The sequence below is a fragment of the Paroedura picta genome, chromosome 3, assembly GCF_049243985.1.
Source record: "Paroedura picta isolate Pp20150507F chromosome 3, Ppicta_v3.0, whole genome shotgun sequence".
NCBI lineage: Eukaryota > Metazoa > Chordata > Lepidosauria > Squamata > Gekkonidae > Paroedura > Paroedura picta.
Window position 1 is genome coordinate 144469295 of NC_135371.1, and position 26541 is coordinate 144495835.

Consider the following 26541-nt stretch of genomic DNA (forward strand, 5'->3'; position numbering starts at 1 on the left):
AGCAAACTGACAGATTGCCATGCCTTTGCAGCCTCCATCACTCTGGTGAGTCATCCGTTTAGACACCCCTGGTGAAGTGGGCCCCAGTACGGCTGGCAAGAAGGGCTGAGTTGGCCCTTGCCTGGGATCTGGCAGTTTGTCATCTTTCAAGTCTGACTGGTCCTGATGCCCAGATGAATCCTCAAAGGTCAACTCCACCTCTGCCTCCTGCAGACCCTCTGCAGACATGCCCAACCTGGGGTCTTCATCTGAGGGCAGCCCAGATCTCAGCATGCCCCCTAATGGTGTGCTAGAGGTGCCAGAGGTGCAGGCATGACAAGCACTTTCTCACACACACTAGCCTGAGGAAATACCACCAAATTTCCCCTTTCAGGTGCTGTGTGGATTAGCTGTCAGTAGAAAACTCATCTCTGTAGCTATTCTCCTTAGTCAGTGAAGTACAGAACGCAGGTTCTGTCAGATTCAGAACCAGAATAGACTCCAGTCAGACTGTCTCTCTCTCAGCACACAGCTAGAATATATTAATTCCCTCTCAACTGTTGCAGGCCATTCAGAGTGCTCAGAGCAGCCTGTCGCCCTGGCTCTCTCAGCCTAGTGAATATTCTGAAGCCTTCACTTCCTGTTGCTGTGACTTCAGCAATTGGAACCTGTCTTTCAAAGTGCTGTCTGTCACAAATCCATTAAGAGTCAAGACATTCTCTGGTGCCCTGAAATGAGTTTTCTTTTCCAGCATTATTAACAATGCTGTCAACAAGTCACCAATATTGAGCATCAGGATTACATTAAACAGCCATGCAGATCATACCCTCCAGGCATGTTAGCTGTGGATGCTGGATATTGAACATGGTGCTTGTTCACTACAGGGAATTCACACATTCAACTGAAAGTTATGCAATGAGACTCTGAGCTGTGTCATGAGCTGAGGAATTAGTGCGACATAGCAGGGGGATGGAGTAGCAAATTAGTGTGTAGACCCAGCCTCTTTTTATACTATCTCCCCACCCTTTTTCGTTGTTGTGAATATAATCATATTAACCTAATCAATGTATTCTTCATGCCTCAGATGAAGTGATTTCTGACTCACGAAAAATTTTGGTAGAATAAATTCTGATAGCCTCTAAAGGTGTCTCATTTAATTCCTTTACAAAAGTAGACATTTGCTTCCCTTTATTTATCCTTTGTAAATCTTCTCACAGGATTTGTTATTTGGCTGAGATTGTATAATACTACACTAAGTGGAGGAATGCATTCTAAAATGGCTTATCCGTAGAAAGTGATAAATATCCAGGCCATAGTCTAAAGCTACTTACTGTAACTATTGCTACCATGGAGAGCTTCCGTGCTTTTGCTCTGTGTTTTGTAAGGTTGTTTCAGTCTAGTTGGAACACAGTGTGAAATGTGGTCTTTACCCTAGTAAAAAGAAAGGGAACAGGTGCCAGTGTTTCCTCTTCCTCGTTCCCTGTGTTCACATAGTTGAAAAATATTCCAGGTGTTACATAGTTGCCATGTTTATATCTTGCTTCTTACCTATTGCTGAATTCAAGAATACAGACTTCTGTAACTTGCTCTATGCAGGCCTATCCTTGTCTTTGATCCGGAAGTTACAGCTGGTGCAGAATGCAGCTGCCAGGATTCTCACTAAGACACCATGAAGGGCCCATCTTCAGCCAGTGCTCCAATATCTGCACTGGTTACCAGTCTGTTTCTGGGTCAAGTTAAAGGTTTTGGTATTGACCTTCAAGGCTATATGCAGTCTGGGTCCTGCTTATCTGCGGGACCGCTTGGTTGCTTATGCCCCCTCCCCAGGGCTCTTCACTCTTGCTGGTATGAATCTACTGGTAGTCCCAGGCCCTTGGGACGTTCGCTTGGCCTCGACCAAGCCCAGGGCCTTTTTGGTCCTGGCCCCAACCTGCTGGAATGAGTTCCCAGAAGAGCTAAAGGCCCTGCCGGAGTTGTTAGCTTTCCCCAGGGCCTGCAAGATGGAGCTTTTCCACCAGGAATATGGTTGAGGCCAGGGCTGGGTCCAGATATTTGGTCTAGGATCCCCCTCTGATAATATCTGATAACACGTGATGGATCTGATCACCAATAGAACAGTAGGAAGGTTGGCCCCTGGCTGGACAAGGGGGTGAGACACTTAGATTTTTTTTTGCCTGCTGCCTTAGTAGTTGCAATAGTATTTATTAAGGGATGTTATGGGATTTTATTGTGTTTTTATCTTTTTATTATTGTAAACTGCGTTGAGCCCACCTGGGAACGGTGGTATATAAAACCAATTATAAATTTAAAAAATAAAATAAATAAAAGTACTCTTCAGATCTAGGATGGAGGGTATGGAGACACCATACAACTCTTATTTTGTTTCAGAAACAGTAGTACTACCCAATGGCTACTTGGTCACTTAATAAAAGACATGAATCTCCTTGAGCAGAACTTTACATGAAAAGGCATTTCATTTAATCTCTCTACCTGAAGCCTTGTTTTGTCCCTTGAGGGCTGCCTGCCAGGGGTCCCAAAAAGTTAGGCACTGCCACAAGCCTCCCCCTTGACTTCCCCCCCTCTGCATTTCCAGGGGTTTGAAAACAGAAACCAGTAAAGTACCACAATGGTAACCATGTCTTCTCATGGATCTGAAGCCCATTTGCAAGGAGGGAGTCCCCTTTTATCCATTGTTGTTTTTCCCCCTTTAGGAAAAATGCCTGCATCTGCTTCTCCCTTCTTCCCCCACCCCTGGTGCCTCCAGATCGCCTAACCGACCCCAACAGTCTCTGCAGATGGAGGTAAGGCGTCCCTGGCTCTCTGCCCCTCGGTACAGTGAGGAAGTTTGCCAGGGCCTCTTAACCTTCCAGTGACTGAAAAAAGTTAGTGTTTCTAACCAACATGTGGGGAAGTGGTAAAATTGCATGGGACAGCCAGAGGGAAGCACTTCTGGGAGGTCCCCAGCTGTCACCTGGAGGTTGGCAACCCTAAGTGGGTCATGACCTGTCACTTCTGGAGTATGTGGTAAGGCAGCATAGCCACTTTTAGAGTACCTTGAAGCCTGAAGAATGTTTCAGGGGTTCCTCCACAGTCAAAAGGTTGAAAAAGGCTCATCAGACTTGCCTCACAAAATTGTTAGTGTGAGAATAAAATGGAAGAGGAAGACAGATTATGTAAACGGCTTTGCTTTATCACTGAGGAGAAGAGTGAGGTATAAATAAATCAATCAGAAATGTATATCTTGAAAAGGAATCTGAGCTAGCAGTTGTCAATCTTAGAAATCATTCTAGTTTTGAATCTCTTGAATATTTTTGCCAATCCCTCCCCCCCATTTTTTCAGTTATGAGATCTGTACACACACCCTTTTTCAAGTAAGCTAGACATGCAAGAACTACTCCAAGTTGTTTTGGTGGCCACCAGGTGCTACGAACAGAAAACCAATGGGAGTTACCTACACAATTTTTGGTTAACTCAGTTTGTGCTGTTGCTTTCAAAGTGCCGGATCGGGACCAAAACATCTGATGTTGCCAAAGTAGTACAATTACTGAAAAGTGACACATTAAGATGGCATTTAATGATCACTATGACTTACTTGTAATCCAAACAGAAGTCTTTTTCACTTCACATTCATTTTCAAAGGACTATTCAAACACCCTTTTATCTCCACTAAACAGCCTGCCATGTATTTGAAGAATTTTTAGTTTTTTGTTTCTACAGACATGGGGGGGGGCACGGTAGAAAAAAGAGAGGAGAGAGGAGAGGAAAAGGAGGAAAAAAACAGAAAAGGGAGAGGGGAGCATTTGGGGACCCTGATGTATGAAGATGCAAAGGCATGTATGGCTGTGAATGGCTTCAAACTGACTCAGACACATTCATCTTTCCAAGAAGAATTAGACTCAGTGTGATTCATTTTAATAGCAGAAGAAGAAAAAATAATAACACTGTGCAGTGCTAAGTTCCTAACCTTTGATGGTAGAATGAGAAGAAAAATAACTTTCTTTTCCCTCCCATGGTACTGAAGTCTGCCTACCCATCTGTTATGTCCAGCTCATCAATTAAGGTGAACCGATGAACTTGAAACGGTGCTTAATAAAGACAACTATCCATTTAGATGTGGGAAACCACCTGCAGCTTTGTTTTAAACTGAGAATTCAATATTGAGCCCTGTACGCTAGGTGTGAATTTCTTCTGATGTTTGGAATGAGGTCTCTCACGTGTAAAATAATTTCAGATGCAGCAGCACTCTCTGGATGATGGCAAAAAAGGGGGAAGAATGAGGAAAGAATGAGGAAGCTGCAGCTGGTCGGTCCCGGGACATGGTCTAAAGCAGGGGTAGTCAAACTGCGGCCCTCCAGATGTCCATGAACTACAATTCCCAGAAGCCCCTGCCAGCATTCACTGGCAGGGGCTCCTGGGAATTGTAGTTCATGGACATCTGGAGGGCCGCAGTTTGACTATCCCTGGTCTAAAGGGTTGGGCGAGCAGCTACAGAGAGAGGCATCAGGCATCAGAGAGCTAGAACACAGGCACCCAAATACTTAAACATGAATAAAACAGACATTTTAAGCATTTTAGGAGATACATGAATAACCAGAAGAAGAGTAAATATTGTCAGTAAATGTTGATTTCCTATGCCACCCTTCACACTGAAAGCATTAGCAATGGTCAGAAATACTCACACATATCACTTATACCCTGATGGCCAAATATGCCGCTGACAGAAACCCCACTGACATGATTGGCCAGAACACAACCAAGAAATGTTGTAACACATATCTGTATTCTTCTCTAGCTACTACTTGGAAAGTATAGATTTCCCAGGGTGCCAATCTCTAGATTTTATATCTGTGAGAAAAATTCTTTAGCTCCTTTCCAGAAGTCGGACACTATTTCAAGAAATTTTTGTGTTTGGCAGTACCCCTTTGAGGGTAAAAGGGTAACTGAACTTCTGTTGTAACATCACAGGCTAGGGAAATGCTATTTTTTTCTCCCTGCAGTAACTCCGATCCCAGATCTTGGTCTGATGACATGAAATTGGATACCAGTCAGATTTGTTCAGTTCTCCATTTACCATCCAGAAATTTTGACTTTGACAGTTACTTGGCATATTTGACATATACCTTGAAAGGCTTAATTTGCAGAGGAGCTCAGACTCACGTAAAACTATTTCCTTTCCTTTGTTCCAACAGCTATGCTACTAAATATTTAGGAACCTATATGAAATACAAGAGCCTCTTGTGGCGCAGGGTGGTAAGGCAGCAGAAATGCTGTCTGAAGCTGTCTGCCCATGAGGCTGGGAGATCAATCCCAGCAGCCGTCTTGAGGTTAACTCAGCTTTCCATCCTTCCGAGGTCGGTAAAATGAGCTTGCTGGGGGGGGGTAAACGGTAATGACTGGGGAAGGCAATGGCAAACCACCCCGTATTGAGTCTGCCATGAAAACGCTAGAGGGCATCACCCCAAGGGTCAGACATGACTTGGTGTTTGCACAGGGGATACCTTTACCTTTACTTGTATGAAATACAAGTTCTGCTTATTGTTGGCTGCTAGATAATATTAAAAGAGTTCTATGCTAGCTTTCCATGGTGACTCAAGGCAGCTTACAAATGCAGAAACATAGTAAAGCATTATTGACAATGAAAGAATCTTGCATGCAGTTGTACCATAAACATGCAGCTCAAATAGAGGGGGGAAGCTTCAATTCAACTGGCCAAACAAATGGTATAGTCCACCAGAATTTGAGTACCTTCACCATTTGCAGAGAATCCATTTGCAGGATCATAATAAACAGAAGCCAAAAATGCTAGAAGGCAACATTTTGCTGAATGTTTCAGTAGCAAAACAGCCACATTTCCCACATTTTAAAATGTAATAGCAAACTGGAAGCTGCATCACGTGGTTGGACCATGGACCATGATTAAGAAGAAGAAGAAGAAGAGTTGGTTCTTATATGCCGCTTTTCCCTACCCGAAGGAGGCTCAAAGTGGCTTACAGTTGCCTTCCCATTCCCCTCTCCCCACAACAGACACCCTGTGGGGTGGGTGAGGCTGAGACAGCGCTGATATCACTGCCTGGTCAGAACAATTTTATCAGCACCGTGGCGAGCCCAAGGTCACCCAGCTGGCTGCATGTGGGGGAGTGCAGAATCGAACCTGGCATGCCAGATTAGAAGTCCGCACTCCTAACCACTACACCAAACTGTATGGAAGTCTCTCAACATCATAGGCATCTTAAATGAAATCACAACTCATAAATCAATAAATGTTCTACTTACTCTCCTGATCTTATCATGTTGTGGCTAATAGAGGTGGACTCTAATCTGGAGAACTGGGTTTGCTTCCCTACTCCTGCACAGGCACTCAGCTGCGGGACCTTGGGCTAGTCACAGTTCTCTTAGAGATGTTCTCACAGAGCAGTTCTGTTAGGGCTCTCTCAGCCCCACCAACCTCACAGGTGCCTGTTGTGGGGAGAAAAAAGGTTTTTGTGAGCCCCTTTGGGACTCCTTTGGATAGTGAAAAACTGAGTATTAAAAAACAGCTCTTCTCTCTGGGAGACTGTTTCAAAACTAGATACCAAAGCCAAAGAAGAGTGAACTGCAGCACATGTATGGACTTCAGAGATGAGATACTCAGGACAAGGTTTTGTGACAATCTCAATTGGAGCACAGGTTCATACTGGAGCAGTTAGTCCCTTCTTCCACGGTCGTTCAACAAGGGGTTGTGCTCGATGTTATAGCAGAGCCTGAGGCGGGGGGGGGGGGGGCATTGATCTTACTAACCCGGCCTCAACCACAGACCTGGTGGAAGAGCTCCATTTTACAGATGCTATAGAAGTGTAAAGAATGTATGTTTTGGGACTCATTTTTTCTAATGAGAGTTTATTTAATTGTGTTCTGATTGGACTTCCCTAAAATTATCCTTCAAGTTTTTTTTTCTGATTAACGAATGTGCAGTTGGGATAAGGAAGATACACTGAGTTGCTAGGAAAAGCTTTTGTCTACATTCCTGGAGTTCCAAATTAAGAGAAGACCTATAGAAGTTCTGTTGCTTTGGAAATCATTTTATCAACGAAGTGCTTAACAACAGAAGAGTGGTTATTTCATGGCTGAATTACTGGACTGTGGGAATGATTTGAAACAAACTCTTACCGCATTTGGATTTGGACTGATTTTTTTTTTTTTTACTTTTTCTTTCTAGGTTTGTGGACTTTATACACCACCAGTATAGGTTCCACAAATTACAAAGCCTGATGGCTGAGAAGGCTAAAAAGCATTTAATGGGTCAGTCAAAACTGATTCCAGTAGTTCTGCTTTAAGAAATGTTTGATGGATTACAAAGGAATATAAAAGGATTTTTAGAAATGAAAAGTGAAATGATCTAAAGCAAAAGATTATTAAGGAATTTGGACAAGGACTCCAGAATTATCACACTTTTATTCTTAAAACAACAATATGGAAAGCAATACTGTGGTTGTAAACAAATACTTGGGAAGGGCACTAGATAATTTTAAGCTAGTGGAACTGAGAGAGAATTCTGACAATTCGTGATCTACCATAATAATCTGATGATTAGAGATGGGATTATTGTGGCATTAGTAGTATTTTCAATCTGGAAATAAAGATTAGGGACTTAGAAGATTCTATGCAAAAGGCAAAATAACTTCAATATAACTTTAAGAAGAAATGGAGGAGACTCAAAAACAAGATTCACAAGATCTACAATATCAGCTTCAAGGAACAAAGGAAACATGATATAAAACTAGATGAGATGGAGAATGGCTGGGTGGCTGAAAAAGAAGGTAGAATGGGTAGAAATGTCCAAATTTACTACTTTAACTAGAAAGTAACTTTTAAACCTTCTGTAGACTTCCTGTGTAATTTGAACAAAAATGAAATGATGATTTATGGGTTTGAGAACTAAAAGGAAAAAATAAAGTATAGAAAATTGGTTTTCAATGTGTATTACTAACATGTCAGTTTGATTTATAACCATCATATATAAGATCAAAAGCCTCTTTGCCTTTCTTCTTTTGATTGTATTATAAAATTTCTAATAAAATATTACTGTAAAATATTTAATTGTTAATCATCAATTAAACACTCCCCATGACTCATGAAAATTTAGTTCATTGTACTGATTTCTGCCTGCCTAACCAAAAATTTCTCCCAATATAAATTAAAGATACATAACAATCCTAGGTAAGCAATCCGATTTAGGGGATACAAAAAGACTTCTAGATTGAAATCAAACCAAACCAAAATAATATAAATTTGAAAAATATAAAATTTTAATAAAGGCTACATCTCTTAATTACAATAATTATTGTACCAAGTAATTTTTTCTTTAAATGAACCTCTTAATAATGCATAATTTACAGTATAAGTAGAACAAATGTCATGTCAAGAGTCATAAGTACAAGACTTGTAGTAAAAAAGCATAAAATATTTTTATACATAAATCCCTTAAACAAACAAGGGAGAGCTTGGACCCTGAACACAGGGTGAATCATGGCATAGTAACACCATGCAGGCACAGGTACTGTACTGACTGAAGTGTTTTTTTAAACACACATGAGAGATAATGTATTAATGGGTATTTTTCTCCTCACCATATATATTTTCTACACTATATACAGACACATTATACAAAAGAAATGTAACATGGCAAACAGAATACATCATCAACAAACATAAAATGTAGAAATAAAATACCAGGTCAAGGGCAAAGTGTTGTGTGTTGCATTAGCCCACTACACACAAAGGGTGCAATTAGAGTAGGGAACATGTGTGATATTTTATAGCACTTTTTACATTTTAGCTGTAATCCAGCAAGTGAATACTATTGACAGGCATTGGACACAATGTCTAGGATTGGTATGCAGCATGGCAAAGGTATGTTCTTACGATACCAACAACATCCACTAACTCTTGTCATATTGACTCATGAATCCAAGGTTAAGGCCAATGTAGTCATAACATTCTTAATCTCCTAACCATGGTTAGAAAATTATACATGTTTGCAAGCTATTTTGCTATCCTCTGCTGTTAAATCTGAATTTTTCCCTCCTCTGTTTGCACCTTACTCCTGAACCAGCATTAACATTAGCTACTATAAGTCTCAAACCAGAACTTGTAACCAGAGTAAGCAGCGGGGTGTCAAACTCTCCTACTGCTAACCAAAGTTGGTGTTTAGACTTTTACAGATATAACATTGCACTACTGTTAAATTCAAAAAGGTAACAGAGGAAGAAGGTGGGGGATATGTTCGAGACTATGGGGGTGTTTTGCTTATCTGTTCACCATAAACGAAGACTGGGAAGGTTAGGTCTGCACAAGGACTGAAAATCAGAGCAGCATTGATTTAAATGTACCACTCTCTATTAGTATTTCATTCTTTCTCTCTCCCACTCTCACTTTCTTTGTCTCTCTCAAGAAATAAAAAGTGTGAGGAAAAGTTGGGCACCTTATAATTCCAGTTTGTTTTAGAAATGCAGGTATTTTTTAATAATAATCCAAATTCTTTAGATAGTAGAAATAATGTAAAAATAAAATACAAACCCACCCCTCTCTCTACGTCACATCCCCTCTTTTCTCCATTTTTTCAAGCAGCATGTCCATAAAATGGACTTGAAGGGGGGGGGGGGAGACTGTTCAATAAATATCAGTAAGGATTACTGTAAAGTTAGCTACATACAGTTCTCTGAGTCTGTAGGACTGGGTTCCCCCAGAAACCATATATTATGTATGGAAGTCTCTCAACATCATAGGCATCTTTAATAACCAAGAAGTGGTCATGTTTTTAATAAATAGTTCAGGGTTCTTAATGTCTCAGTACCCAGCCTGAATACCATTTTCAAAAATTGCTAAGGCTGATTCGGTAAAGTCTTCGTAGACTTCCATTTAGTTTTGTTGCTGTTTCTTCATTGGTTCAAGCCTTCCTTCAAAACCTTTGTTTCATGGCCTGTCCAACAGCTGGCATCTTTAGCTTATGGTTCTTTACACACACATACACAAACACTGTCAGCCAGCCAGTTAGTCAATCCTTTCAACTTTTCCAAGGATCCTTCCTTCGTACATGGGCAGAATGGCATTGTCATCCCAGATTTCTTCGAAAACAGCACCACAGTCAAATTCATCACTTGCCTTTTTGAAGTAATACCTGAAATCAATAAGACCAACAGATAATTAATAAAAGCCCATGTACAATGGAAATACTAAAGCCCATACTGCCATTTTTTTGTATTCAAAAGCCAAATATGGAAAATTTTGCCACACAGTATCATATTATAAGCCTTGGCTATTGAGGATGTCATAGCATTGCCTTGCTACTTAGTCGTGACACATCAGAACAATACACCATCATAGCATAAAGCCTCTTTTCATCCAATGGTGGAATTAGCTATTCCATCATGGTGTTTGCTAACTATATGAATCTTCCTCAAGAAAAATGAGTATAGGTAATGGTACACTTCTCATGGAGATATTGCTAAAAGTGGCCCTTGTTAAGCAACCTTTGCTCATAATCTATTTACCATGCATATTTCTACTATATCACATTACAGTTTTCCCGTTCCATGTTCATGGCAGCTGCTGGAATGTTGTATGAGAATGTGATGGCAGAGAATAACATTAAGTAGTTCTTTTATATCTCAGAAACACTTGCCATTGAGAGCTATTTCTCACCTTCATGATGTGCTCCAGCCCCTTAGCAAAGATTATAAGAACTACGTAATCCATGGGCAGGTATAGCAAAAGGTGGCTGGTGAAGGTGAACATAGCATTTCCTTCTAGGGCACTTTCAGAGTGATCTGCTAACAAAGATGGCAACGAAAGAGTATATGGTCTGACAGAACCCTCAGCATTATAAATAAGCACTGGATAGTCAAGGAAGGTGACAGAAAAATTGTAAGACACAGTTTTTCTGTCTGGTCCAGTCATAAGAAATATACAGGCAGGGATTAAAAGAAAATGCTTTCATAAAAACTACCTGAGCTAGTTGTAAGTAGGTTGGTTTTAAAAGATCTTGACTTTGTATGGGGAAAAGAAAACTACCCTTTTCAGGGCTTATGTTTAAACAGATGCAAGAGAAGTGGATCAGGACATCCACCTTTAATAATAGGCAACCCTTTCAGAGGCAGAAATATACTTTAGAATGACACAGGCCATCACAAAATTAGTTCAGATCTTTGTGTTGCCAATCTCCAGATGGGATATGGAGGTCTCCCAGAATTACAAATTATCTCCAGGCTACAGAGATCAGTTATCTATGAGAAAATAACCGCTTTAGAGGGTAGACTCTATGGCAGAGGTAGTCAACCTGTGGTCCTCCAGATGTTCATGGACTACAATTCCCATGAAACCCTGCCAGCAAACGCTGGCAGGGGCTCATGGGAACTGCAGTGCATGGACATCTGGAGGATCATAGGTTGACTACCCCTGCTCTATGGCATTGTATCCTAGTGAAGTCCCTCTTTCCCCCAGCTTAAGCCTTTTCAGGGTCTACCCCCCAGTCTCCAGGAATTTCCAGCTCAGAGTTGGCAACCCTATTAGTCATTCAGATGTCATGCACAAATTGGAATAAGTGATAACCAGGAACCTGGCTTTTGATAACGTCCTTAGCCTTCTTTTTCCTTCTTTCTCTCATGCACCACAAATGAAGGCTTCCTGCTTTAGGAAGTCTTCAGTCTATCATTAATTTGTGGTTTAGCATCCCAGCATGTGGAAAAGAAACAAACCCTAATTGGTTCCAGTACTGACCTTCAGATATTATGACAAATTGTAGTTAGAACTAGGAAATGCTTTAGGATGCTTAGGGCTGATCCTGCGTTGAGCAGGGGGTTGGACTAGATGGCCTGTATGGCCCCTTCCAACTCTATGATTCTATGATTCTATGAAATCTCTGGTCTCACTCTGACAAAAAAATTGATAATATTCTCCAGGATGTTTTGATTTGCAAGCTGAAGAGCTGTGGATCAGATTTTAAGATGGGTAGGTACATAAGAAATTGGTCAGATAATCATGCCCAAATAGTGGTACTTAATGGCTTCTCACCTAATACAAGGGTAGTATCTAATGGGGTGCCACAGGACTCATTTTTTTACCTAGTGCTTTTTAATATTTTAAATATTTTTTAAAATATTTAATAGCAATCTAGATGAGGCTGTGAAGGGGCCAAAAAGGCCCTGGCCCTGGCTGAGACCAGTTTTATTTCTTTCTATAGGGCCAGGGACCCTAAGTAGGTTTTGATAATTTGACAGTAACACTCCTGGGAGAACATAATGGGAGAGGCAGTATTGCAGGCACAATGGTTCTTGACCGTTTAGGGCTGTAAAGATGATAACCAAAACCTTGAATCTGATCTGATCTTCAAGCAGGCACAAATGCAGCTGGGAGAGCACTGCTTATATATGGACTCTCCACTAGATCCCACTTAGGATCTGCACTGTTATATTTTGTATCATCAGTTGAAGTTTCTGGAGCAAGTACGAGGATAGGCTTGCATAGAGTGAGTAATCTATACTGGAAGTAGACCATTGCATGGATCACTGTGGTTAGGTCGATGCCAACAGGTAAGGTGCTAATCGACACACCTGACAAAGATGTTACAATGCCTGGTGTACAGCATTCGTGATAGGGACAGGGAGGCATCTAGGATCACACCTAGGTTCTTGGTGTTAGTTGGATCCCATCAAGAGCCAGGAGTAGCACTGATTCACCTGGAGCATGTCGACCCAGCTAAAGGACCTCTGTCTTAGCTGGATCCAACTTCAGCCATCTCTGCTTGAACCAGTCGACTATGCTAGTCAAAGAATCTGAGAGTGAAGATGGGTGGCCATCCAGCAACAGATTTAGCTGGGTGTCATCCATATATTGGTAACACCCAACCCTGAAACATCAGACTAACTGGGCGAGGGGACACTTGTAGCTGTTAAATAACATCAGAGAGAGAATAGCTTCCTATGAGATTCCACATGTCAAGGCCTGCCACTGGGAGGTTCTCTCTGCTAGCGTTCCCCCCCCCCCATTGTCCCTGGAGAATCAATTGCAGTCACTGATGGGCAACACACTAAAGCAGACTTGGATACATTGGAAAAATGTGAACAAGATGTGATTTAATAGAGCTAAATGTAAAGTTTTGCATCTGGTTAGTAAAAATATTTAAATATACTGGATGGGGGATAGACTTCTGAGTAGTAATGTGTAAATAGAATCTTGGATCTTTGGTAGACTACAAATTGAGTATGAATAGCATGTGTGATGTGGTGGCCAAGATAGAAAATTCCATCTTATTTATTCATTTTGGGATTTACATTCCACCCTGTCTTCAAAAACACAGGGCATACTGCGCACTGATATAATAAGAAATTTCTGTAAAGCTCTCTAAATTAATAACAATTAAAAACAGTTCTATAATAAATTTAAATTATACATATTAATTAAAAAAAATAAAATTGACTTTTGTTGTTGTTGTTGGGGGAAGGACATTCAGAACCACAGTGCAAGTTTTTAGCCGGGTGGGATTGAGCAGAGGCGCCACTCATTTCTGATGTTACTTCTGGCTTCAACCATAGGCCTGGTGGAATAGCTCTGTCTTCCAAGCCACATGGAACTGTCAAAGGTACTGCAGGGCACTGATATCATTAGACTGAGCATTACACCAGGCCAGAGCCAGGGTCCCCCTGGCTCTGGTTGAGGCCAGTTAAATTTCCTTATGGTCAGGGACCCTGAGCAGGTATTTCTTGCTCAAGTATAATGTCCGGGGGGGAGGACATAATGACAGAGGTGGTCCTGCAGATACAAAGGTCCCAGACTGGCTAGGGATTTAAAGGTAAGAACCTATACATTGCATCTAATCTGGTCCCCAATCTGGAGCCAGTGTAGCTAGGAGAGCAAAGGCTGAATATGGTCTATCCACTGGGCCCCAGTCATGACCCTTGCAGCCACATTCTGGATCAGTTGGAGTTCCTGGAGAAGCTTCAGGGGTAGAGAGAAATTTACGGTAATCTGACCTAGAGGTGACCATTGCATGGATCATGGTGGCTAGGTTGGATGCTAATTGATAAGGTGTCAGTTGCCACAACTGGCAGAGATAGTACAATGCCTGTTGGAAAATGTTTGTGACCAGGGCCTCCAAAAATAAGGATGCATTCGGTGTCACACCCAAACTCATGCAGAAGTTATTAGTTAGATTCCATCACATGTTGGAACTCCTCATCTGGGGCATGATGTCCCAGCCAGAGGGCCTTCATCTTAGCTGGATTTAACTTCAGCCAACTCTGCTTAAGTCAGCCTGGATGGATGGCCATCATCATCAGATATAGTTGGATATCATTGCCATATTTATGACACCCCAGACTGAAACTCGGGATCAGTTGGGCAAGAGGGAACATGAAGATGTTAAATTACATTGGGAAGAGAATAGCTTCCTGCAGAATCTGGCACACTATGGCCTGCCGCTGGGAGGTTCTTTTTTGAAGCATCACCCTCTGTCCCCAACCTTGGAGGAAGGATTGAAGACATTTAAAGGGCCTCACGAATCCCACATCAGCTGTCTTGTGGGCTAATAACACATGATAGACTGCGTCAAATGCTGCTGTCAGGTCTAATAACAACAGCAGTACCAAACCACCTAGATTCAACAACTTGCAAAGATCATCCGTGAGGACAACCAGAGCCATCTCCACTCCATGGCCAGGTTGAAAGCTGGATTGGAATGGATCAAGAGCCAATGTTTCTTTAAGGAAACTCTGTAGTTTAGGGTGTTTGGAGATGCATAACATCTAGGGCACAAAATGCCATTGTACCACTGCATATTGCACTTGCCAGATGCTATTTGGGGTATTACATTCAGTTCTGATGATCTTCTTACAGAAAGGAAATGTTCTAAATGTTTAATGTTCTAAATATTTAATAATGCTCTAAAATTTCTAACAGGTACAAAAGACAGCAACAAGGATTACTAGAGTTTGGAGACAGCCTTATGAAGTAAGACTGCAGGGACAGGGAATGGAGAAGAAGTTGAATAGTGATATGATTTCTCTGAGTATTTGAATGGCTGTCATTTAAAGGTGGAAAGGGTGTTATTTCAGTTGGCAGTGGAGGACAGGACTCATAAGACAACAATGGGATATTAGGAAAGCCTTTGAACAATAAAGGGCAGTTCAATTGTGGAATGGGTTCCCTGGCGATGTTGTGGGTTATTCTTCCTTGGAGGTATTTAAGCAAAGATTGGACATTTACTTGTCTGGGATAGTTTAAGTCACACCGCGTGAAGAAGAAGAAGAAGAAGAAGAAGAAGAAGAAGAAGAAGAAGAAGAAGAAGAAGAAGAAGAAGAAGAAGAAGAAGAAGAAGGAGAAGAAGGAGAAGAAGAAGAAGAAGGAGAAGGAGAAGGAGAAGAAGAAGAAGGAGAAGGAGAAGAAGGAGAAGGAGAAGAAGAAGAAGAAGAAGGAGAAGAAGAAGAAGAAGAAGAAGAAGAGTTGGTCCTTATATTCCGCTTTTCTCTACCCAGAGTCTCAATGCAGCTTACAGTCGCCTTCCCTTTCCTCTCCCCAGAACAGACACCCTGTGAGGTGGGTGAGGCTGAGAGAGCCCTAATATCACTGCTCGGTCAGAACAGTTTTAGCAGTGCCAAGGTCACCCAACTGGCTGCATGTGGGGGAGTGCAGAATCGAATCCGGCACACCAGAGTAGAAGTCCGCACTCCTAACCACAACACCAAACTGGCTCAATGTAAAGGAGACCGTGTGTCCCGAAATAAACCACGTTCATGCTCATTAACAAACTCATCGTTTCAAGAAACTGTAGCCTACATTGAGACACCAGGAACAAGCTCCAGCTTAATCGAAATGCCTGAATGTTACCTCTCTGTTTATATTACTGTCTGATCCTTTCTCAGTCTTGACTTTATTATAAATTTGACATCTAGCATTATTGATGCCATTTGTTTGCATGTATTATATTTTAAATAGAGTCCAAGACAATGCCACAAGGACAGGACCGATTGCAGTGCATTGTCACCATGCCATGCCATAAGAAATCTCCAGAACTCATAGTGGCCTGCATGTACATGGCTGTCAATAGCGCTCCTTCAGGATGGACAGACACCAACACATACAGGGGCATACAGCCAGGCATCATGTAAGGAGAAAGCACTTAGAAAATCAAAAGAAAGAGTAAGCAACTAGAATGCACCAATTAATAAAAGAGGGGGCACCTCTGGAACAGTTTGTCAAACCATTTATAGATGTTGGCAGCAGGAGCACAGAGCCAAGCATTCAATTTAAGGAAATAAAAATTCAAAGCAAAACCCATCATTTTGGATCTACCGTCATGAGTAAACTTTGGGAAACTAACTCCTACAATTTAACTCCCATAAAGTGGCTTTTTAAAAAAGTTATATAGCTGGAAATATCTCCTATTTATAACAAAGTTCCAAAATGCAGCCACTTTCTAAAACGGAATGCCCACTTTGAATGCAACAACAATCTCTGTAACTTTTATTCTCAGCCATTTCCTAGCGGCCCCCAGTGTAATGAGCAATCCTGGCTTAGATTGCAATATTTGACACCGAAAGGTCAAGCAGCAGCGTCCTGCTTTCCCTTTCTTTGGCTCTAGATGCTTAGATCATGAAGCCAATGTTCATGCAGACAAAAAAGTGCCCCTTCCCCTCTTGTGTCAAACAGCGAGGACCCCTTTATTATCCTGAATTAAACCGTTCAGCTTCTTGATTAAAGGTTCCTTTTATCCCCCCTTCCAGCATTCTTCCTTCTCAGGCTGCTTAATTGCATATGCACAAATGAATGCCTTCCATTCCGAGAGTCAGCATTTAGGGAGCCTGCTTGTCTGCTATTTCCACCCACCCCCCACTCACACACACACACACACACACACACCCTCCTTGCACCCATGCTTGTCTCTCACCCTCTCCTCATTCAAGGTCTTTTACCATGCAGTTACCAGGACAAAAAATACTCCTGATGTATGGAAAACAAAAACGAAACACTAAACTAAAGCCAAATACCTTGCCAAATTAAAAAACAAAAGCAAAACCTGGGAGGTATTACTGCAAGTTAGAACGCAACCACTGTTTTCATGTACGTGACAAAGGAACCCTACTCCATCCCTTTTCAGTTTCCTCTATAAAAAAAAATATACTCACTGGCTACACATTTACTCAAGTATTAGTTTCGCTTTGGTATGTATGCCCTGCAAGAGGATTTGAAACAACTGTATTTAGGAGGATATCAAAGAGACAACTAATCTAAATCAAGGTGTAGGGAGGTAGCAGGGAGGGGGCAGGAGATGGGATCACTTCCATTTTGAAGCCATTTTTATCACTTCCAGAGGAACCTCTGTGGAATCCTTTGCTGATTTAAACCCAATCTTTGATACTTCTTTCTAGAATCCTTCAAACTAGCAAGTCACAGGGGAAAATGAAACAATGCCTAACCTGAAGCACAACAGTTGCCTTTCTGCTCAGTTTATCTCCCTTTTCCGAGAGCACAAGCCCATATATAAACAATAACTTCTCTGTTGATCTCCAATTCTGCCATCATTTTCTAGGAGTGGGGTGGGCACATGTACCTTGACCTTTCCCCCTAACTACAGCCTGGGTTCACAGGGAGAAGTGCAAAAAGGCCAGCATGGGTGTCAGACTAGGATCTAGGAAACCCACTCTGCCATCAATCCCTAAACCAGTCACATACTCTCAGATTAACCTATCTACGCAGGAGAACAAATCTAGAGTCCAGTGGCTCCTTTAAGACCAACAAAGCTTCCTCAGATACAATGTCACAGAATGGAAGTAATCGGTTCAAACTTATAGGTAGAGTGTGAGAGTAAATTAACAGATTCCATCTATTGACCATTTTCATTATGTTGTATGTTAATTTACTCTCACACTCTACCTATAAGTTTGAACCAATTACTTCCATTCCATGACACGGTATCTGAGGAAGCGTGCATGCACACGAAAGCTCATCCCTTGATTAAAACTTAGTCTCAAAGGTGCTGCTGGACTCTAAATTTGTTCTGCTGCTTCAGACCAACACAACTACCCACCTGAATCTACCTATACAGTGTCGTTGTGAGGATAAAATGGAGTAGAGGAGAACGATGCAAGCTATTTTGGGTCCCCATTGGGAAGAAAGACAGGTTATAAATAAAGCAAATAAATTAATGTAGAAGATGAGGACCACAAATTAATCTTTTCCCCATTACTTCTTTCAAAACACATTTGCTTTATTTGCTTGCTGAAGTGAGTCCTCCACTGAAACACATTTTTAGTGGAAAAACGTTTTCCTTTCCCTCTCCCTCCTGCTTGCCCCTTCTAAGTCTGGCACCCACACAATCTTGGCTTTATTGCTGTGGGTTTTTTTTAAAACCTGGCATGTTAAGATCACCCAACATGAGCCAGGTGCAATGAGTGTAAGAGACAGAAAAACTCCAGCCATACTAAATGACCACGTAAGACACACAGAGAGAGTGAGTGAGAGAAAGGCACGCATGACCTGAAATGATTATCGTCCTATTGAGTGATGACCAAAAGAAACTTGAGGTCCGTAAGTCACAAACTGACTCATTCAGTAAAGAATTTTGGAGAAGCAACCATTTAAGGACATCCTCGTGGGTTAAATCAAAACAATGGCTTCAAAGATATGCTTATTAAGTGTGCATTAGAACAGGGGTAGTCAACCTGTGGTTCTCCAGGTGTCCATGGACCACAATTCCCATGAGCCCCTGCCAGCAAATGCTCATGGGAATTGTAGCCCATGGACATCTGGAGGACCACAGGTTGACTACCCCTGCCTTAGAACACAATCAGTGCCACATCAACCAGCCAGTCCTTCCCTGAGCACTCTGGACTACTCTGGGCAGTAAGACCATCTTTGCTGAAGGTCACCTGTGGTTTCACTCTGTCCAGCCCCCCCCCCCCACACACACACACACAATCAAAATTAGATCACTATGATTCTATGAGGGATCAACATATTTAGATAATTAGTTTCACCTTGTGCATGTACAAGATAAAAAAACACATCAGTCTTGTGCCCAAGCTCCTTTTGCACACTTTAGTGTTTGCTGTCTCTTATCCAGCATAGAAAAGGAAGTTACCAAAGCCAAATCTGGATTGCCAAAAAGTAGTAGCTCTTGAAGAGTGCTCTGGAATCACAATTTGGATTCACAGGAAATGGAAACCACAGCAAAGCATCCTAGGGATTGCTTCACGTATTAAGGGAAAGACTAAATTCTCCTTTGTTATTACCTACCTCCACAGTGACCACATAGATGGCAGATACACGCCTAGCAGCCATAATTGCAAATACACACCTAGCAGCCATGATCAGCCAAGAGTCTTGGACAGGTGTCTATTATGTGCAATCATGACTCCTTTCACTGTTACTTTATTGGAGCTGCTACACAATGGTAAGACACATTTACAAGAGATCTAGGCCCTGAGTTTCCCTGACATTTTTATGCAGGACATGATTTGTGTATGGTCTATCCACATTAGGATTCTGGAGCACAATTGGGTCTTCCCATACATTGAATATCACCTCATAATACACAATCCCATTTAACTGGTGCATGTAGGCCATATGAAGCACTTCCGCAGAGAGCTTTGGTAAATGAATGTTATGTTCTGATCATCATAATCCCAGTAACGAACTACCTTCAGCTTTTGAAAAGTCCAGTCAAGGCTTTACTGTGAACAAGACAGCAGCCAGACACTTCTTTTTTGTTTCACATTACCCTTGTGGTAGAACTCAGGATCATTAAATCTATAGGCCTCTCTCAATGCCTTTAGCTGCTTGCAAAATATTCCCTAGATCAGGGGTAGTCAACCTGTGGTCCTCCAGATGTTCATGGACTACAGTTCCCATGAGCCCCTGCCAGCATTTGCTGGCAGGGGCTCCTGGGAATTGTAGTCCATGAACATCTGGAGGACCACAGGTTGACTACCCCTGCCCTAGATGGTCTGGGCCTAACTGGAGCCAAACCAGGAGAATCTCTTGTTTGTATGTAGGGTGGTAGAATGATAAGACTCTCTAGCAGCCCAACCCAAACAGACATCATTTCATGAATGATGTGCAGCTCTCTATGGCTCACTCCACCAGGAACCTAGGCATGATTCTGGACACTTCCCTCACAATGGAAGCCCAGATCACAAAGGTAGTGCGGTTGGCATTTTACCATCTCCGCCAAGCCAACCTACTAGCACCCTACCTGGCCCCGGAACATCTAGCCACAGTGATCCATGCAACTGTCACCTCTAGACTGGACTTCTGTAACCCACTCTATGCAGGCCTGCCCTTAGCCTTGACCCAGAAACTACAGCTGGTCCAAAATGCAGCGGCCAGGATCCTCACAGCAACACCGTGGAGGTCCCACATCCAGCCCATTCTCCACCAACTGCAGTGGTTGCCAGTTGAATTCCAGATCAGACTAAAGGTTCTGGTAATTACCTTCAAGGCAATACGCGGTCAGGGCCCAGTGTACCTGAGGGACTGCCTCCCTGCCTATGCCCCCAAAAGAGCTCTGCGCTCCACCACCATCAACCAGCTAATGGTCCCTGGCCCTAAAGAAGTCTGCCTGGTCTCGACCAGGGCCAGAGCATTCTCTGTTCTGGCTCCCACCTGGTGGAATGAGCTCCCGGAGGAGATCAGGGCCCTGATGGAGCTTAAACAGTTCCGCAGGGCCTGCAAAAAGGAGCTCTTCCGCCAGGCATTTGGTTGAGACCAGGAATAACCAACAGCGACTGAAGGGCCGCTGCTCCCCCCCTCCCTCTCAGAACTCCACCAGAGTGCTCTGGACCAGCTTTGCACTGTTGCAATGCACTGTTGCACTGTTCATACTGTTATATTGTTATAACTATTAGTTATTAATATTATTGTACAGTTATTCATATGTTATAGACTGTTTCATGTATTGTTCTTATGTTCCATGTAAACCACCCTGAGCCTCCGGGGAGGGCGGTATATAAATATAATAAATATATAAATACTAATGGCAAAAAAGGGTTCAGTTCAAATTCCTGTCAGCAAGATCACTGAATTGGACATAAGACCCTGACATGTAAGGATGTGCCTGACATGACAGTACAGGGGGTAAACTATGAGAAGCTGATTTTTAAGGAGGAATTTGAAGGCCTTAGGAACAATTTCCAGTGTAAAGTCAATGCAAACTCCCACGGCAAAGCTTAGGGTAGCGAACATGCTATGCCAAAGGCCAAATCTTCAGCCCAGAAAAATCAAAGATAGTAAATTATGCACACCAATCAAACCTTTTATAATTTGATCTCCTTCATGAATCCCCCACCCCCTAAACACACATACACATGCATACAGAATTGTGAGACGCTGTCAAAAACTCAAGCTTCAAAGAACCAGAGAGCTTTGAAAGACAACGGTGTTTGAATGAAGCCTCACATCTACCCACCTGGTGTCTGCATGTCGACCTCTGTCCAGACATTTCCCAAACTATTCTCCATAGTCATGAGGGCTACAGACATTTGCACCCTGATCTGTGTAAAGTAATAATCAAGGATCCAAAGTCAAGTATGGGGAAATGTACTGCACATATTGGGGAAAATGGTACTCTGCCCTATCTTGTTTCCAATATTGTTGGTGAAGCCAGCTTAATTTTGCCACACCACCTTATACTTTTGACCAAAAATCTTCACCAAGTACAAATGCATTCAAAAAGCATACACTTCCTTGTCACAAATCAGGCTGCTAGTTCATCTTACAGCTTTCTACAGAAATTGAACGGAAGAATACACTTCTTATTTGTTTTGCATATAAAGAGTCATTCCCATGCGCTAAGAAATGCAAACAGACTACTGCACTACAGCACAGATGATTCCCATTTTGTAGAGTACAAATTAAGGCCAATTAACATTACTTGTTTATAAGAGATCCCTCCAAAAGCTGTACTGTAGCCAGAGAACACTTTCTATGCAACACTATGGATTCACCTACTTGTACAAACTAACTGTGTTGACAACATAGTCTACACACCAGGTGAGGCCTACCACAGCTTTGGTGGGCAAAGGATAAAAGACTCTAGTTGAGTGAGTTGCAGCCAAACTTCCAGAGGGTGCAGTAAAGTGTTTCCTTTACATAAGGATGCTTATAATAGAATCATAGACTTGGAAGCAACCATACAGGCCTTCTAGTCCAACTCCCTGCTCGAGTCAGGATAGCCTAAAGTAGTGATCCCCAACCTGTGGGCCGCGGACCACATGTGGTCCTTCGACTAATTGGAGGTGGGCCCCGAAGGACGCCTCCCCCCCCCGGCCCTTTACTTCATCCCCCCCAGCCCTTTACAACACACTTCATTGTCGTGGCGTGTCTGTATCTTATTTTGAAGGGATGTTTAAACATTACCATAGCAATCAGAGAGCGTTAGGGCAGTGGTTGAGAGTAGAGGAGTAAACTACCGCCCCCCCACCGGGCCTCAGTAAAAGGCGTTGAGTGGTCCCCGGTGAGTGTTCGTCAACGTTGAGTGGTCCCCGGTGATAAAAAGGTTGAGGACCACTGGCCTAAAGCATCCATTGTAAGTATCTATCCAGCTGCTGCTTAAAGACCACCAGTGAGGGGAAGCCCACCACCTCCTTAGATAGCTGAACTACTCTGACTGTGTAATTTTCCCCCGATATTAAGCAGGCATCATTCTACACACAGTTTAAAGCCATTACTGCAGGTCCTAGCCTCTGCTGCCAACAGAAACCACTCACTGTCCTCCTCTGACAACCTTTCAAATACTTAAATCGTGTCCCGTCTTCTCAACCTCCTCTTCTACAGGCTGAACATTTCCAAACTCCTCAGCATTTCCTATTAGGGCTTGGTCCCCAGGCCCCATATCATCCTCGTTGCTCTCCTCTACACCCTCTCCATTTTATCTGCGTCCTTTTTGAAGTAAGGCCTCCAGAACTTAGAAATTTGTTGGCTGTTTTGGTACATAGCTTCTGCAAGTACAAGAAAAGATGAAAGGGACCACAAAGAGGCTTACCTATAATTTCCTTTTTTGCTTAGCTGCTCTTTAAAGTGCCCAAGTGTCAGGCTCTGGGCCTTCAACATCCTCCTATACGGAATTTCTTCTCCACAGAAAAAATAAGTGACAACCAACTCACTGGGCTGGGAGGACTGAACAGCAGAATTTTTCTTTGGTTCTTTGTGACTGAGAAGAAGGAGAGAAAAAGAGGTGAGACTTTACAACATTTGGATATTTCTACCACAGACAAGAGCATGATTACATTGCAATTACTGTATATATGTATGAATTCTAGCTAGCTCAGGGTTCCCATTGATTTGTCATTGTCATGAGTTAAAATTTCCATGAAAATAAAATGTTCCTTATGTTCATTGTTGTCACGTGTCTGTATCTTATTTTGAAGGGATGTTTAAGCATTACCATAGCAATCAGAGAGCGTTAGGGGAGTTGAGAGTAGAGGAATAAACTACCCCCCCCCACCGGGCCTCAGTAAAATTGACAAGCGTTGAGTGGTCCCCGGTGATAAAATGGTTGGGGACCACTGATATAGACCACCTTTTGTAAATGTAAGAGAAAAGGCCTGGGATGGGACTGATCAAGAAGTATATCTTTTCTTGATCACTAGATGGCCTAGAGTGGCATTTCCCCATTTCTTCACATTGCACATTTCCCCATTTCTTCCCAAGCCACCACCACAATTAAGAATAGGCCCATGCACCATTAATATACATGCTCACAAGTGGAACTTCAGATCTGCAGAGGCTTTCCCACCCACTTCAACTCCAGGGAAAGTCCATGCATTCCCTCTATAGTGAAATGAATGAGAAAAGCCCTGCATCATGTAGAGGGACATGTGCATATCAAACAGTGCAGTCTCAGCACTAGATATCTATCTGCCTATCAACCAGAGTCTTTGATGCAGGGGAAGCAGCAAAGCCTATTTTAAACCTTGGACCTTTGAGGAAGGGAGATCTACTTACTGAACAACAAACAATCCTGCTACAAGGGAAAATCACAACAGGTCCTTCAATGCTATGCAGACAACTTCTGAGGCAACATTGACTTGGCATGTCAAAAGGTCACAAAGTGTTACTCCACAGAAATTTAGTCTCCCTAATTTGTTCCAAGTCTTTGTAGAGGGGCTCCAGGAAGATGGGGGGAAAGGCTACTAGCAAAGACAGCTGGTGTACTTAAGGTCAACCAATTAAAAATGAAAGGCTATAGCGAGGTGGTTTAGGCCTGGACTTCAAACATTACTTATTGCTTAAGATAAAGACTAAGAAAGGGAACTTTATTTAGACTGTAGCAGATTTCTTCTTTAAAAGAACTATCCTGTAATTAGGCTAATCCAATCATTGTCCGCTTTACAGGAATTCAAGCTTAAAAAGAACCAGAAGACAGGATTTGATAGCAGTTGGTTCCCTGTTTCACTGCATCCCCCCTCCAAAAAAAAATATTAAAGGCATATGAAGTAGAGACTTTTCAAAGCAATGTCCCACAGATCTCAACAAATAAAAAAGACAAGGAAGGATATCTAGCTATATGTAAGACAAAGCAACACTCACTCTTCTGTTGCTATGCTTGTACTGCAAAAAGGACCATTTCCTCCGGGCACTGAAGTCAAGTGGTTGCGATCCCTTGGTTGATTTGAGTTTGAACATCTACAGGGAAGAAAGGAAGAAAAAGAAGGGAATGATTTGGCTTTTCAAAAGCCCACTGAGTCCTCTAAGATGCACACACAGTAAACAATCAAGGTGATAATTACGTACAGAGGTGGGTGGGATAAACTATAACTACATCTTCTAATGAGAGACAGCAAAGACATCATCATTAGGAATATTCACTTATAATAAGTGGAAGTCACTAGAACCAGAGGAAAGTGCTGCACAGTAGAGGACAACCCTGGCAAAGAGCACTGTACCAATGGAAAGAACGCACAGGATCTAAGCCTAAATGGACGCATGAAGCTGCCTTATCGTGAGTCAGGCCGCTGGTCTCTCCGGGTCACCATCAGGCACCTTCTTCCTACAAAGCTTCTGGCCTACCAATTAGCCATAGTGAATGCGAACGGAAAGGACCCACCCATGTCTCGGGCCCATTTCAGCCAAATGTACAAATCTCATTTGTTTCTTCTCCATCTCGTATGGTTTCTCTACAGGCAGAACTAAAAAATCTAAAAACTTATGACTAAGCTAGCAAGGGCCTTGTCACTCTGCTTAAAATCTGAGTCACGAGGGGGGCAACAAACTCTAAATGAAATGTGACTGGACCTGCATCACAGCCATAAAGTTTGAAAATGTTCAGCTTTGAGACATCGTTGTTATATGATCTACAACTCTTGCAGTTCATTCCAACAGAGACCTCCCCTCTAGGAGGCTGCAAGTCTATCTCAGGCGAGACTGTTCTGTATCTTCACCCAATTCAGGCCCCTGTGGCAGTTACCGTTGTTTCTGTGGCTTGGATACTTCAGTCAGCCTGCGGCAAGCTTCTTCCAGCTGGGCCAAAGTGTTGGGTGGTGTCAGAGGGGGCATGGCAGGATCCTGGATAAAAGGGTGGACGGGCTGTACCCCACGTGGATGGCTGCCATTGCCCCACAGATGGTGCCGGGCTGGGCGCTCACCAGGCACACCTCTGGTGGACTCGGAGTTGTAGGCCTTCTTTGTGCTTTGTGTGCTGATGAGAGAAAGAGGCAGAGAAGGCACATGGTTATAAAAGCTGGAAAACATGACTTTAATAGCAGCTTCTGTTCTGTGCACTCACTGTTGGGGAAAGGGGGAAAACAAGTCTGTCATAGCATGAAAAGGGACTCTTGCAAAAAAAGGAGACATTTTTGTGGTTTTTCAGTTCCAAAGAACAGCTCTAATAATAAAGCAGAAGAGAAAAAGAGCTTCATTTGTTTTTAGTAATTGTAAATATAGACAGATAAATATTTACCAGGAGCAACAGTACTGCAGACAGCCTGTATTTACCTATGGATTTTGTGCTTAGATTGTCTTTCACTCTCCAGCATCCACTGCCAGACGTTCTGTGAGCGGTCTGCCTCCCCTCCAGGTAGCTGGGTCCCCGGTTGTACAGCCAGCCCTCCTCCTTCTCCTCCTGGCAAGATGACGCCATCTGGTAGCTTAGAAGTCCTCTTCATCAACATCCCAGTTCTGCTGAGGCTTCCCAAGAGACACAAAAGTGAACAGCACTTAGACTGCCTTTTCTTTTTGTCACAGTAAGGATCACCACAAGCACACATCGCCCAAGATCACCTTCCCCCACCCCCAAATCCTTCACCATCAACAACACTGAACTTTTAAGAAGCAAACTGGATACTGTGACTAAATTTTAACCATCTACACGGTTTTAGAAGAAGAAGAGTTGGTTTTTATATGCCACTTTTCTCTACCAGGAGTCTCAAAGCGGCTTACAATTGCCTTCCCTTTCCTCTCCCACAACAGACACCTTGTGAGGTAGGCAAGGCTGAGAGAACTCTGACAGAACTGCTAGGTGAGAACAGTACTATTAGGACTGTGATAAGCCCAAGCTCATCCAGCTGGCTGCATTTGGGAGAGCGGGGAATCAAA

General features: G+C 42.6%; 1 protein-coding gene across 4 annotated transcripts in view; it reads right to left on the reverse strand.

The window, feature by feature from the left end:
* Nucleotides 1–8242: 8242 nt before the first annotated feature.
* Nucleotides 8243–26541, reverse strand: part of AXIN2 (axin 2) — a 50568-nt gene continuing 32269 nt past the window's right edge. For 3 of the 4 annotated variants that reach the window (XM_077328387.1, XM_077328388.1, XM_077328389.1), the window contains exons 7-11: nucleotides 25942–26133; nucleotides 25415–25645; nucleotides 24538–24633; nucleotides 22991–23158; nucleotides 8243–10135 (exon numbers count right to left, since the gene is read on the reverse strand). In XM_077328387.1, coding sequence (XP_077184502.1) covers nucleotides 10009–10135; nucleotides 22991–23158; nucleotides 24538–24633; nucleotides 25415–25645; nucleotides 25942–26133 — 814 coding nt within the window. In that variant the 3' untranslated portion in view covers nucleotides 8243–10008. Of the gene's footprint in view, nucleotides 10136–21415; nucleotides 21501–22990; nucleotides 23159–24537; nucleotides 24634–25414; nucleotides 25646–25941; nucleotides 26134–26541 lie in introns of all 4 variants that reach the window. The other variant, XR_013229510.1, reaches the window with a different exon arrangement.